At 31.2% G+C, this 16210-nt stretch overlaps 1 protein-coding gene across 1 annotated transcript; it reads right to left on the reverse strand.

The window, feature by feature from the left end:
• Window positions 1–2151: 2151 nt before the first annotated feature.
• Window positions 2152–15788, reverse strand: LOC146992967 (myophilin-like). Its single transcript, XM_085809682.1, has 4 exons — window positions 15631–15788; window positions 8139–8263; window positions 4462–4666; window positions 2152–2789 (listed from the first exon to the last, which is right to left on the reverse strand). Exons 1-4 carry the CDS (start codon window positions 15679–15681, stop codon window positions 2610–2612), a joined length of 561 nt encoding a protein of 186 aa, XP_085665808.1. The 5' UTR covers window positions 15682–15788; the 3' UTR covers window positions 2152–2609.
• Between the last annotated feature and the right edge of the window lie 422 nt (window positions 15789–16210).

Raw genomic sequence — 16210 nt, forward strand, 5'->3', positions numbered from 1 at the left:
AGTATATAAGGTATTTCTCCCGCCATCTTAGCATGCCTTCGTGGTGTAGTGGTCAGCACGCTCGACGCGTATTCGAGAGGTCCGTGGCTCTAGTCCCAGCGAGCTCATTTTTCATCTCTCCAGCCTCCAAATAACCTAATGTTTCTACAACTTTCTCTATGAAAATGTCTAGAATTGCGTTTTCTTAAACTCAAAAGCACTGAACTAATCTAGAACATTTTTCAAGAACTTAGCTTCCTCAATTTTAATTCAGTAATTTAGTCGCATAGGATCTTTGGTCTAGCTCTTGTAGCTTCTAACCTAAGAAACGAAGACTGATTTGGGACATCGGTATGGAGATGTATATTAACAATTCGAATAGTAAGAAATACGGATAAGTACCATGTAAAAGGTTACATGTACATGGTTTTCCCTTTCTCTCATTTATAATTCAGTTATTATTATTTGTGTCAAACTGTTGTTTTCACTGCTTTGTGGATTTTAATCTGTTTGGTAAGTTTTGAATGTACGAACGTAGGACCCTCAGTTTTTGAAGTATCCATTCCCAACGTAAATGTATATGCATATACAATATGCTTCTTTCTCTCAGCTCTCCACGGCCCACCAGCGGCCGAGCAGTAACGTCGCTGAACACTGGTAGTTCGATCCGAGGTTCGAATCCCGCGAACGGGTTGGCTGTATGGGTGTTTTCGTGGTTTTCCCCATGTGTAACGTGTATACAAGCCAGTTTCCTTTAAAAAGTCCTCCACGAAGGCATCCATCCCTTAAGGCAGATAGCCCTCGAGTGCTTTGCCGTAATCTAATAAACCAAACCAAAACCAAATCTCTCAGCTCTCCTCCATTTTTTTTTTTTTTCTACGAAGTACAGCTATGTTAAAGGATGGATTTCTAATGAACCAAAACCTCGATCATTGAAAGTAACTTTCATTGTCTATGATGGTGTTTTCAATTCATTTTATATTTTATATTACTTGAAATTCTCTTTGGAAAAAGAAAACTGCTTTAGTAATAGGTAATAATAAGATAAGGCAATCGTTATCAAAGTATAGCTCACAAAAAATTTCGAAGCCTTTTTTATATAATTATAAATATAAACTATTCATAATCACATTCATTTAATTATTATTATTTCACCATTACGCTATTTTTTTCTAAGAATTTCCCTTCTCTCTCATTTCCCTGTTCAGAGTAACTATATGCATGTGAGTCGTTATAACTTCCAGCTCTATGTGGTATATATATCACGAGGTTAAACGTTTGAGAAATATTCAAGTAAAGTACTTTAAATTAAAATTTTCGAATCACAAAAATATATTTTATGTCAAAATGTTCACAATAATTAGTTAACTTCGGTATCGTGTTTTCATCTATATATGTAAAAACTTATAAATATATAATTATTTTTATTTTTATGATCGTTTAAAATTCAGAGATCCGTCTAGAATTAATTTAACTTCAAAAGCTACATTCTACAGCATTTTGTGTCGCATCGTTTATGTTTTCATCTCAGCCTGAATTTGTTGTTCGCAAATAAAGAACCACGAAATACCAGCAATCGTATATGCAAAAACTTATAACTATATAATTATATTTATATAAATATTATATTTATTTTTATGATCGTTTAAAATTCAGTGATCTGTCTAGAATTAATTTAACTTCAGCAGCTACATTCAACAGCATTTTGTGTCACATCGTTTATGTTTTTATCTCAGCCTGAATTTGTTGTTCGTAAATAATGAACCACAAAATACCAGCAATCGTAAAATGTGCTGCCATAATTTAAAAGAAAAACTAATATCTCTCAAATTGTCAGTGATAATAAAATTTAATTAAGTTCAATATTACTTATTTAGATTTAACTTGCACGTAACTGTTGCATAAGTTTTTGTATCACAATATTCTTTAAAGCTAGCCTTTTACTAGCCATTATGCCTATCATATTAACAATGCATTGTGAACTAAAGCATAATATATAAAGTTAAAAATATTTGGCCCTTTCCATTAAAATACTATGATTAAGTACTTTTCCTGCAATGTAAAATCTTTCGATAATACTTTAAGTTATATCACAGAAAGACAGTGTGTATTTTGAATAAAAGATGCTATAAGTTGTAATTATGAAGAAAATAAATAACGAGGAAGCAAGAGTTTTAAGTTATTAAACTTTATTTTCAGAGCTGACAAGTTTAGAAGAGCAATTTAACAATTTGAGCCCCTTTATGTCGATAATAAAAATGTACATTTTAATGTTATGAAGCACATGCAGAAATGTTAACACTCGCACTGAAAAAATATTTGCTAGGAAACATTCATTTAGATTACGAGGCAACTCAGGAGTAATTTATATTTCTTATTTGTTTGTTTTATATTCATTTTCGCTGTTTTTTCTAAAGAATATTGGTCTTGAGATTACAAGAAATGCACTGACATGGCTCTTAAGTCTGGTTTTACATAGTGACAAAATTTAAAGCGCATTCACATCATTATCATTTACATAACTTGGAAAATGTTTCGAATATTCATATAAGAAAGTAAAATGTTTCTAGATGAAGTTCGCAAACTGAACAGTTCTAAGAGAAATAGCGAAGCATCTTTTCTTTTCTCTTTTACATATGCCTCGTGTTACCAAAATTTTGTCCACTTTGATTGGCTCCTTTGTTGGTGCCATACTGTAAGTTGATGATGCCTTCACTTGCTCGAAGCTGTTCTTCTGTGAATTGGCGTTTGTTTTCTTCCGATGGCTTGGGTCCGAGGCAAGGGCCTTTATAATCAGGGTGTACGTAACACTAAAAAAAGCAAAAAAATAAAAAATAACTTAATTACCATTTATCGCTATACATTCAAATCAACATAGCGATGGATAAACTTGGCGCCTTTTTTGAGCACCATTCTTATTAATTTAAAACTCCTGTATTTAACATTAATGCTTGATCACTGTCATCATAAAAACATCGCTGTTGCATAAATTAAATGCAAATTGAATTTTTCATTAAGTTCTATCAATCTGAAAATTTATTTGTGCCAATTTACGTGCCAACCAATTTATTTGCTGTAAGGTGCTGGTACCCCCCCCCTCCAAAAAAATGTGCATTATGCGCAAAAATAGTTATCAATTTCTTCGTTAATACTAAATTTCTGGCACGCAAGAAAATGTAAGGATTTGTATACTATGATGTTCGGTTTTATAAATAAAAATCGGGGAATCGTTTGAATTTCTTTTATATATTCGTAAAGTGCAGAATTGGTCGTTAATATTTTTTTTTTTTTTTAAATCCTTCTAAATATTGCTATTTTCTCCGAAAAGGTCTCTGCTAAGCAACCTTAAACTCAAACGGTGATTTGAAGTAGTAATTTGATTAAAGTAAGTGAAGCTTGAATATTATAAGAAATATTTAATTCACAATTTCAGTAAACTTCAAAATCAGAGATTATTTATTTAATTTGTCCATAACATACATTTTTGCTCAAAATTATGATAACATAATTTGACATTATCTTCAGATGCAGCATAATTAATAAATAATGAAGTATATGGCATACAAATTCTAATAACTTAACATATATTTTCATTTTCCTCTCCAAAGCAGCGAGTTTTCAATAGTATAATATTAAATATTGTCTATTTTGGTAAGAAATAAATTTAAGATGATACTAAGTTTGAAATAATAAAACCCAAATTCTGCATTGAAAGCTACTAAATAGAATAAAAGTTTATAACCAAATTAATATAAAAAGAGCGTATGAAATAATCATTTTAAAGAAACATGGTTATAAAGCCCAAATTAGTTGAATGGTAAGATGCATTGTTCGTAAATCCCTCAACATTTCATAAATAATACAGAAAATATATAATATTGAGACTTTTGAATATAACCAGAATCGCAACGTGATTTAAACGATCCAAATGCTTTTGAAGGACAGCAATAAATATTATATTCCTTACAAAGCATTTCTGCTTGAAGTTACAAGATAGAAATCTTTTTAAAATTTACACTTTAATGATATAAATTAACAATAATCCTTCTTATTATTCCAATTATCATATAATTAATTTTATTTTTTATTGTATCAATCAGTCAAGCTAATACAGAAGCAAAAATTTAATACTGATTATATGCTTAACAATACAAACATAGTTTAATCGAAATATTAATTTGAAATTAATTTGAAATATTAATTTGTGATTACGTTACTGTGTTCGCAGTATGCAAATTGTTATAAAGACGCTAAACTTCTTACTTTACTTTAAGAATTTTTTGTCCATTACGAAAAAAAAAATGCCTTTCTGGTAAACATTTTATTACAAAATCAGAAGCCAAGATACTTTTCAGATACTTTTCAAAATCTATTATCATCATGACGATGCTTAAATCCAAAAGTAATTTTACAGCCCACGTATGTTTAATTAAAATCGCATTCCTGAAACGATATATAAGTCTACAGTTACAATTTACTTACAGCTCTGCCCAAAGCCAGCAAGCATTGAGAAACTTGAGGAATATTCCTGCGCTCCCACAGATCAACAGTCTGGAACACGTCAATCTCTGGTACACCCCATTTCTTGGCAGCTTCTTGGAAGCGGTTGATGTTCTCCATCATTTTAAATTGCCCTCCTGAAGTATTTATCTTTTGAATGCATCCAGGCATCAGTTTATTCATTAAACTAAAAGAATAAACGAAAAACAAAGTGATGTAATAATTGGGTTAGTGGATAACTGTAATTCGTAATTAGTGATGTAGTAATTAGAGGTCTCATCCATACCATTAGGAGTCGAGGGGATAAAGTTCTGAAAAACTGGTGCAGCCAGAAGAACTTAGAAAATGAACTGCACTGAAGCACGATTTTTAGAAAATCTGTTCTTTTAGCGATTTTATATTCTTAGGCTTTATTTGAGCTAACTAAAAGTCTAAATAATTAATCTAAAAATTTGATATACTGTTCTGCAATAATTAATTCCGAATACACTGTTTAGAGCGTACTTTTAAGTAGCGTACTGCTTTGAATACTAAGTATCGTTTGAGAAGTAAAATATAATTTTACCGAAACATACAAAAATATTTAAAATGCAGTTTACCTTTCGAAATGACAAGTTTTACAAAAGGGTGAATAGTTAATTGCGTCAAAATAACTAATGTTATCTACTTGCAGACGAATTCCTACGAGGGAGACGTTTTATATATGACTTATATGTGGGGTAGACATAAAAAAAAACCTACGCAATCAGCTTATTTTGCTGCATGGAAATGAGCTAGACGGATGTATTTATAGTATGAAAATTTCTGCGTGTGCCACCATAAAAAGAAAAAGAACACACACACACACGATTGCGTATGGTAGGGACTTCAGTTATGCGATCAGTGCGTCAATTCCGGTGTTGACAGCTGCTGTGTTGGTATGGTTGTAGGGAAGCTGGTCGAGTTTGAATCTCGGAAGAGGAATGAAAGTATATAAGTGTTTAGTATCTTTGAGGCATTGGACACTTGAGGAATTGTGAAGCCGAATTTCGTGTCGAGAAGTTTGATTGCAGGAGAAGAGGGATGGAGGATGATCGGATCCGTCACTCGTGGGATTCGAGTTCAAAACTGAAGCAGAGTTCGGCAAATTCATACTGTCACTTATAATATGTCCAAGGCCTAAGCCAACGATAGGCACTAACCTTGTTTCTTGGCCATGATACAATTCGTGGATGCGACTTGATGTTACCGTCATACAAGTGAGATAAATCACAACAACAAATGCTGATGCCGCAAGATGAGTTTTCAAGCATGTTTATGTAAATCTGAAAGCAAACCAGAAGACAACTTCCGTCACGGAAATACATTGTTTTAGGGGAAACAAGTTAAGGACTGTAACAAGGCTGTTAATTGAGAAATCTTTTGGAGATAAATAACAGCATTATTACAATGAGTAAGCTCCCATAGGATTTCCTTCAATGGAATTTTTCATCAGAAAGTGTCTTAAAATTTTAGTCTACCAGATCAAGATCAGTACCTTCGACATCTGAAAATCCACCTAACGTACACTGTCGCTACAATTACGCCGAATTTTCTTAAAGTAACATTAAATAAAATCGATATTTGTCTGGATGTTTTTCGTGTGACTAGCGAGGCCCATACTAAAATTCATCTAGACAAGTATTGCGTAAAATTACTTTTCACAAATTTCTTTTATTATATCAAATTTCTATAATAAACATTTTTCGATATATAATTTCTTTATTTTGAATGCCTTTCATTTCCACATTATGTGTTATTTTGTCCTCTGTTTGATAAAAGTCTTTTCTGATTAAGTGTACATGTTTGATTAACAAGCAGTTTATATCGTTTTACTTACAATATTTGATTTACAGCAATATTTCTCCAGCCATTTATTTTCGAGGACTGTATTGTGGGCCGCATATCCTTGTTTGTTTTTATTTATGTTTTGGTTCATTTATTTTCATATAATTCTTTTAAAATGATTACCGTAGTGTTTGCAACGCATGAAAGATTAATCCCTATCTGTACATGCAATTTGGGCAGATTTTTAACAGTTTTGTAAACTATGAATACCTAAACGATTTAACCTGATGTTCGTTTTATATATCATATATTTTATTTATTTAGGGGGTTTTCAGTAAGAAAAATGTGGGTTTTATGTGCTGCATTTATACAATGTCTGCTTAGTCTCTGACTAGTCAGAACAATTTTATATTCATTTATTTAAATCATTCTGTATTTTTCAGCCATTTTTTATTTTATATCATTGATACACCTGTCGTTCTGTCTCCTACTGCATTGCGATGAGTCATTTATTGATTTTTATATACACATAAATCTAAATACCTTCATTCAATACCCTACGTTTAGTTACTTTTCTCAGAAATTATCGATCCGGTATTCGAATTATCATTTTGTTTTAGAAACGTAATATACTTTCATTCGCATGTTTATGTTTAAACAATGTAAAAATAACAGTATATTAGTCTTTAATTCTATAACAAAATATTGGTCTTTGTTGAGCTAATAAAACTTCGATTTCTAATATGTCAGAAAAAAACATTTTCCGAGGTATTTTCCTGACTATTTCATTTATTAAGTTACTTATTTGCTAATCATTTTGGAAACAAACGTTTGTATTTTTTTTAAAGAACTTTGATGCAAAAATTAAGAGTATGTGTGCCAATAAGCAAAATATATATGCATTTCAGAAATGCCGACTTTGTCACAAAGCTTCGATATGAATGGTAGGAAACGTTACTTAAAAATTTAATGGACGCAAGAGATGAACTCTGACTCGGGTACTGATAAATTTCAAAATTTCTTTGGCTTTAATTTCAAATAAAAGTCTCTGCGTTTCGGGAGACAAAATGCCACAGAATAATCTGCTTGTTCAGAAAGGAGACGTTTATTACCCAAAATGCATTAAATCTTTATGGCTCAGTAAATCTTGAAAGTTACCAGTTATTAAATAATTTAACCTGAATTACATTTCCTAAAAATAAAACGCTTGCTGAATTTTGAGATAGATTTTCTTAATATTTATACAGGCTCAGCAATGGCCTAAAGGGTGAAGCAATGAAGAATTGGGGATTATTTCTGAATTGTATTTCCGATAGATTTTCTTAATATTTATAGAGCTTCAGCAGTGATCAAGGGATCTATGTATGCCATAAATACAAACTGATGTCTCACAGAAAGTCCTTCTCGAATTCACACCTCCTCTTAGGCAGATAGTCTTTGCGAGCGTAATGAAGCCAAACTTAAATGTATGGAGATTTCTTGGACTCTTTTATTAGTTTACCTCAATCATCTGAAGCATAGCTAAGTTTCAATAAACTGTAGGCTCAGTTACATTGAATGTACAGCATTTTAATCAGCAAGTTACGTTGTTTATTTTTTTAAATTGTATTCAATTACATATCATATAAAATCAATTAAAAGTTAGCTTTGCTCTTTGTCAATTTTAACCCTCTAATGGTAGAAAGAAAATCATTTTGAATGGTAGAGGGTAAAATAATTTCCTGAAGAAGCGGTGAAAATATTAATCTTAGTGGGAAAATTAACAGATGGTACTTCCCACTGTAAATACTAATTCCATTCTTAATATCTGTAACGTTAATCTTAGTTCTTAACAGTGCTACTAAAGAACTTACTTGCAAAGAATGACTCCATCACGAAGAACTTCTTCGTAAGGTCCAGCGGGAAGTTTCTGCCCAAGAATTGCTTCGATCCATTGTATAATCTCTGCTTCCAGTTGAGGATCACGCTTTCCAGAAAGCTGTAAAACGAGTTATATTCATTTTCATTACAATCAAAACGTCATTACTAGTACCCTATTTTTTCAAAAGTACAGTACAAAGGTTAAAAATGAGCGACTGGTTAAGAGTCGTATAATGTGCGCTTATATATATATATGTGTGTGTGATAGCAATTATTTTATGACGGATGATGTATTTGTTTTACAACTATTCTTGCTTGAATTAATGAGATGAGTTATGAAATACATAAAAAAATGCTTTAAAATAACATTCAATCTTTGTTTTGTAAATAAGATTGGCTCTGCTCGGTTGCAAATTTCTTTTGATGACTGTTGAGGAAAAGAATGAGCTTTCAGCACGGACATATAGGAAAATAAACTGGGCTCTTGCTTGCATTCAGGATTAACGGATTTTTGAACAGATTTGATGATACCCAGGTCACAAGCACACATCTGAGGCAATGTTTTAATCCTTTACATCCCCCACAGAAGACGACCGAGTGGAAATTAGAACTCCAGCTCAACCGGTCCTAGTTCGGTGGCGAATCAGTTTTTAGTTCAGTCCATCAGTTTTAGTTCCAGCACCAGTTGTAGAGAAGGTAAATGAGCAGGAAGATATATTTCAGGTTAATACACCATAAACATCTCGCCCATATTCAAACTACTGCTATTCGTATGCTTGGATCGATATGATGTGAGATGTATTACACTTCAAAAGCACAGGGAAAGATTGCCTTAATTCTTCACAGGATCTTTTGTGGAAAGAATATTTTTCGAAATATATTACATATATATCGAGATCTATTGAAATCTGAATTTAAATGTTTTGACAAACTGGGTCTCCAGTAAAAGACGCAATGAATATTCAGCGATCCTATAAATTTTGTTACGAATATGTAATGCATTTAGGGTGATTTAAAAACCTTTCTCTTGCCAAATAAACAAAAATTAAAAAACTATATATACTGTTTATTACTTGGAACTTCTTTCGTAGGGAGGCGAATAGAAATTTTTTGAAAGATGTCATATGATTAAAATTGTTACAATCAGAAGCTACCTTTTTTGATTTTCTTTAATCTAAGAATCTACGATTCAAGAGATCTTTCATCGCTCATTATGCAAGTTTTGTAACTATTCTGAATGCAATAATATAATAGTTTAAAAAGAAATTCATCTTCCAACATAAAGTAATGATACTGTTTATCTGTCTTCAAACCTTTACGATCATTTACAATTTTCTTCAACTACTAGATAACTAGCATATCAGTGCGATCTCACATATCATCATCTTGTCACTTCTTTGTGATAAATACTCAAGCTGGTAGTTGGTAGTTTACATCGAATGTAATTTACTGTATTTAATATACCTTGTAATGCTTTAATAAAACCCTGTAAGGTTGCTTGTTTAGTATAGCCTGTAGGGCATGTAAGGCTTCCTTCTATGTGTCTACGTATCAGAAAGAAATATTTCTACGCAGTCTAGTTTGATCTTCAGAACCGGAAAGGCAACATAATGATGATGTGCTAGGCTAAGTCATTTGTGTTTGGTTCAGTGGAAGGCACAGGGAATTAGGGTACACAAAAGAGAAACGAAATATACGAAAACCCGAACTACAGTTTGAACATATATCTGTATCCTAATATCGACAAGCGAGATTTGTTACCCGTTAAAGTTGATCAAGAAGGCTTGAAATACAAAAGTATGCTTTGTTCATCCCTTTTCTGCTATGTAGTTCTAGTTGGAAATTCAAATCATTCTACAAATCTGCTGTTAACCATTATAATCTTTCAAAATTACACTTTTCTGCAATCACTGTAGAAAGGAATCTCTGACAATTATTTTCATATAAGCGAAAATCTTTGTCGGATGCCTTTCGGTTAACGGAAAATAAACGCTGAGCGTCATAAATCTTTTTTCTTTCTATCTTAAAAGTGAAAATCTACATTGAATTTCTTTCATTAGACGAATGTACGTGTTAAATCAAGTCTTTCGTAAAAGCGAAATGCGCATAAAGCGAACTTTTATAAATCGGGGAGGGGGATACCTGCACTATGATAATACTAGAATGTCTAAAATAGTTTCACCTTTTTTACAGTTAATTTAAATCAAGAAATTGATTGACTAATTCCATCTTGATCTTAGAAAAGATCAAATGACGTTTTAAGGAATTCTTATATTTTAGTTTGTTAGCATTTAAAATTCTCTGTTTAAACTTTTGAGACTTTTGTTTTTCCGTTTACAAAGTGTACTGCAAAAAACTGGAAGAAATCCCTAAAACATTAGAATTACTTTTAAAATATTAGATGTAGGGTATTCTTTACGACGAGTTAGACCTAGGAAATTTTAAGAGCTTCATTTTGTAAAATCTATTAATGAATTTGGTTATTAATCTATTAATGAATACACAGCCGGAATCGGATTTAGTAAACATAAAAGGAGAGTGTTCATTTAAATCTTTCCTTTGAAGGGACATTACATTTTTGATAAACGATCTCTTTTTTCTAATTCGATTGCGAAATTCACCTAAAAGTTAGTGTAGGAATTATAAAGTTTATTTTGTAGTTTTGGTACAGCAAGAGTCAAAAATTATTAATTTCTTTTAGTAAAATTTACACCAAATAAATTTAGTCTGTTGTTGTTTCGAATAATTATCTTCATTTAAGATTTAGGTATTGTTGTTTTTAGCAATTTAGAATTTTGCTTAGGAGAAATTTAAAAAGAAAATATTTTTGGTTTTTAATTATATATTATTGTTGTTGCATTTGTGCGAAATAAATGTAAAAATTCAGCATATATTTACATATTTTTACAGATTTTTTACCCAAAATGGAAGTTTTAATTAATTTAAACTCCTTCTGAAAGGAATTGACATTAAGCAATCCATTTTAAGATTATATAGCTAAATGTCGCTCAGAATATGCAGTAATCGCTTAATACTTGGATAAGCTGCACATTTGAAACATTATCCCTTCCAAAGAGGTATTTTAACAGCTGCTTATACCATGGATGCAGAAGCACATTTTCATTTTGATAATTGCACGTAGAATATGTTCAGGTAAGTTCTATTTTACTGTGTCATAACAAATCACGTTCCTTATTTTGGTTAAAACCATGCTAATTAATGTAGTCTTAATTGCCAGGATTTGTGGTGTTGACGTAGTTTCGACAAATATTGTCGAGCATAGCAACCACGACGTCATTTGTATCTATATGCGGAAGAGGTTGCTACACCTGCTCAAAATAGAACGACTTGGTCCGCCTACACAAAACGCCTTCCAGCAGCCACGTGCTGCATCACATACAAAACTGTATTCTTTTCTTACTGCTTGACAGAAACTTAAAATAACTTCTTGATTTTTCAGCCTACGCCACTTGCTCTTGAAGTTCACCTTTTCTTCAAGTTGCAACGGCTCCCGATGAGAAAGTCAAAATGTACTCTTGTTTCTGAGTGGATCAAGACTTTTTTCTTCTTCATCCCTCATCTGAGTGCTTAAGATTCGCATCTGATACTAAGCTCCGATTCAAAAATTAAAATAAAACAACTTTTAACACTTATGGATTAGTTAATTCAATTTAAAACATTGTTTATTTTATTTTATTTTATTTTCACTAAATTTTTATCACTTTAGATATTTTTAGAAATATTTACAGGAGAAAATTCTGTAAAGTCATAATCGAGTCCATTCACAATGAATGAATGATACATACAATCATTTAACTTATTAAAACTAAATGCTTCTTTTATTTTTAAGAAATAATGGAAAATTTCTTAAGAATTATTTAACTATTAGATGAAGAATTAGATGTAATATAATATATATAAATTTAGTGCAATAAAATTCTAACTATGTAATGTAGCGCTACGTAAGTTTTGAAACGCTTTTGACCTACGTTGAATAACATGCATAACATAACCGTCTAGGAATGTGATGTTAAAAATATTAGTAAATAATAACAAAATGCTATAAAAAGCTTCAATGCTTGAATGATCTGAATCAGTGTAGAAAATTTTCATAAATTTAGATTCTCTAGATTTTTAGATTCAAATATCAGCTAACTAAATTTTAAAATTCCAGTTTATTCGTTGGGAAAATAATAATTGCACTAATAAAGTGCAGTGTTTATTATTTTGAAAGATCTCACAACTTTGTTTAACGGCTCAATAAAAGCTTCACAGATTTAGCCTTTAATTAAAGAACTCTTTAATTTCATATAATGACTGAAATACTCGTCAATATTTCCATCCTGATAAGTGAAGCAATAAGATGGAATATGCAGTTCTTCGCCGAGGTTCTGACGTAAAGCATCTGATTTAATTACTGGTAGTTCGAAGGGCTAAACTGCGTCCTAAATTTTCATATATCCTCTGTAGACTATGTGTCCTTACATTCTTCCATGCTACTTTTGAGACAGGACTTTTTCGCCCCATACGAAACATTCATCAATTCGGTTCTGCTACAAGAATTACGATTTGAATGGAAAATAAACCTGAAAATGAATTAGCAGCATTATTCGGCGCTTTATCAGTTCAAGCCACCGAAGTCTACTTACCGTCTTCTCATTCACTTTTACTTAGATTTCTTACGAATATTGCATTTTTGTCTTATTTCCTATTCATCTGCAAGTGTTGAATCTCTTATACACGAAGAATCGCTTAATGCTTGGATAAGCTTTAATTTAAAAAATCTGCAAATTTTCAAAAAATTTTGAATTCTGCTGTCCATTAAAAGTGCTTCCCCTTCTATTGGTTGCAAATATTATTTACATACTCAACTCCCAACAAAAGCTTTACTGGGAAACCGTTGAAAAAATTACCTTCTATAGAGAGCTGTCAGTTAGAGCTAAATGTGAAGCAAATTCCACTCTAGTGATCTTTTAAATCTGAGATATGATTTCAAGAAAATGCCCATAAACCAAAATAATTCAAAGAAAATTCACCAACTATTTTCCATGTATTACCACGAATATCAGCCGTAACAAATATATGCAGATCCATGTATGTTTTTGCTAAATAAATCTGCAGCAAAGTGAAGAGAACTGTTAAATTTTCATTAATCTGAGAAACAGGATTCAATTCCTAAAATTAAAGTACCAAAGAACTATAGAAGGCCCTCAGGAAAGGTAAAAGAAATAAATAAATAAAGTAATAAATTATGAATAAATGAAATTAAATAAAGGGTAAACAGGTAAAAATTAAACAAATTAAGTTAAATGAATGTCAAATAGGTAAATAATAATGTAAAATACCGGATATCGTTGTATCTGACAAGCTTATCCGATTTTAAATATGACTTCGCCCAAAAGCTGAAAAATGCCGGAGCTGGGCTTCGGCTGAATTTAAGCTTTGCTTATAGATGTTGTCGGGGGCCATTAAAAACCAGTAATTTTAAAAATCAGATGCAATCTCTTTCGTCATTATTTCATTATTATTCACTGAAAAAATATCTTCTAAGAATAAAGAGGAAAAATAATATTATTTAACAACATTTTTATCAGAATTGAAAAGTAAATGTTGTTTTTCATTTGCATTTGAAGGTGACTTAATTTTGGTTAAAACGTTCACTGAAAATTGAGTAAAACACCAACCTTTAAATAAATTACTTTTTTTTTTTTTTTTTTGGTCGATATTGAAAAGGTTTCTCTTTTGCTCATTAGAAAATAGTTTTCTTTTGTTCATTAGCAAATACCTTCTGGTTTCAGTGTCTGACCTTATATTTTCTTTTCCTATTTGCTCTGAAGCTATGCTCAGACACCCGCCTTACTTTTATTTCAATTTTCTATGTGTCAGGGTTCACCTCTTTTTTTTTTTTTTTTTCCGGATATTACCATTTTAGAGTATCTTCTAATTCCATCAGACGAAACTTTAATATCAGATTACATTTTTCGTTCATCATTAATCGATCAATCAGATACTCTAAAAAAATTAATATGAAAACACGCTAGTATGAAATAATCTCTTAGGATTATCTGAAAGGTGTTTTTTTTTAAATTTTTTATTAAGTTTGATATTAAGAAAATTTCTCATTAAGATATTAATGAAAGTTGAAATTATGAATTAAATTTAGAAAAATTTGTAAACTTCGTAAATAATGAAAGGGTAGCTCTGTGTATCTACTGTATGCAACATTTCGACAAATTACGTTATTCGAAATACAAAAATACATTAATAAAATAAAAATGAAAGGGGAATTTTCATCGAAGGATGTTAACTGGAGGATTCATATAGCAACTCTGTGAAAATCTGAAAGATATGCATCAGTTGTTTACCTATGTTTGGAAATTAAGGTATTTGATTTTCAGTTACACAATGCAAGTCTAGGCTAACCTTTATGCTGCAGATGTAGATTTCCTTTCTTGTTGTGCGTCAAACTCTTACTCGAGTAACTTTCTTCAATAATTTTTACCGAAATTGCATTCTCTTTTACATTATAAAAAGTGTTTTTTAAGAGGGTTTGTTTTTCTCTTTTCGAGATTTAAAAAAATAAATGAACTGAAATTAAAATAAATAATGTTGTTGAAATAAGTACTTGAAAATAAAAATTACACATTTCACAAGCTATTTTGCAATTCAGTATGTCAACACTGTTTATTTTGACGCCTACAATGACAAAATATTTTAAATTTAGGAAAATTATTCAAATATTTTTTCTTTCTACAAATGTTTATATTTACAGTTTTACATGTAAGAAGACATTTAGCAGACGAATTTGAATGAAAAATGTGATATGGCTAGCTGATTTAAAGAAATTAATAAAGATATGAAATAAGAATATATTTTCTCCTTTTCAAATTTGAAATCTCTGTTATGTTAAATAAGCATTGCAAGTATTTGTATTCCCTCTGTTTCAAAACAAAACATATCCCCCAAAAGTTATCTTTTGCATTTCATCTTCAATGGCCCAATATCAAATAGATTTCTTTCAAAGTTATATTTAATTACAAACTTTCATATATTTGAGGTTCATCGATTACTCTTAGAAGCCTCCTTTATTTTAATTTTTCTCTCTGTTAAAAATAACATTCAAAAAATTTAATGAGTAAATTAAATACACACATACTAGTTTCTTATCATAAAAAGTACATAAAGATAAAGAAGTTGGTTATAAATATAAGAAGAAAAGAAATTGTTTTGTAAATACTGAAAGTCGCGTCAAAATATAAAAGAGAGAATTCTATTTAAATAAGCAAAAATTCTCATATGTAATTTAAAATATACATAAATCACTATATCATATTCTATCAAACACATGAATGACAGCATTAAATTTATCAGTCGAAGAGTAAATGAAAGAAATTCTCTTCTTATTTATAAACTGAATATCCAAGTCGTGCATTAATATATACAAATCGTGAGAATGTATTAACAAAGTTTGTGAGAATAACATACCTTGTTAGCGACTTGGGCACTCAGGCCAAAAGAAGGTCCACGGTTAGCCATTGCTGCTTGTGCTCTGTTTGCGAGTTCTGTGCGAAATGTGCCGCTAGAAGAGGCTCCTTATCCAAAAATACTCTCTCTCTCGCAGTTGGTCAATGGGAAGACAGATTTCAGCTGCTATTGGTGGTCTACTTACGAAACGCACCAAAATAGGGAACACTAGAATTTAACCGCTCTCACCTTACTGAGCGGGGGTGGCGCTGTTTAGTCCCCTTTCAAATGAAATTTCCGTGAGATAAGTTTACAGGCCAAGTTCACGGGCATATCAGTCTAATGAGCATTACAGTGATAATCTCTATTGTAATGACAAATGCAAAAAGGCAAGATTCCAAGTTAGAGATTGCGTAATAAGAGTTTGGAACGCACAGAAAGTGCCGCCAAGCGTGACGCACAATCTCCTCCTCCTCCTACATTCGAAGATTCTTCTCCAGAGCGAGTCAGAAACGTTTCTCTCAGAATTTCATTTTAAAAAACCACGTACAACACCGCGGATTGCGGAAGCGAAAATTCTAGATGAAAGTTCGAAATTTGT

The sequence above is a fragment of the Stegodyphus dumicola genome, chromosome X2 (genome assembly GCF_044657685.1).
Source record: "Stegodyphus dumicola isolate Sdum_Otavi_A_Nest chromosome X2, ASM4465768v1".
NCBI classification, from domain to species: domain Eukaryota; kingdom Metazoa; phylum Arthropoda; class Arachnida; order Araneae; family Eresidae; genus Stegodyphus; species Stegodyphus dumicola.

Excerpts from the sequence above, each read along its gene's own strand:
- LOC146992967 (XM_085809682.1), bottom strand. The coding sequence starts at position 15,681 with ATGGCTAACCGTGGACCTTCTTTTGGCCTGAGTGCCCAAGTCGCTAAC. Across the intron at positions 4,667-8,138 it reads GATGGAGTCATTCTTTGCAA|TTTAATGAATAAACTGATGC; the intron begins GTAAGTTCTTTA and ends TTATTCTTTTAG. Across the intron at positions 2,790-4,461 it reads TGCTGGCTTTGGGCAGAGCT|TGTTACGTACACCCTGATTA; the intron begins GTAAGTAAATTG and ends TGCTTTTTTTAG.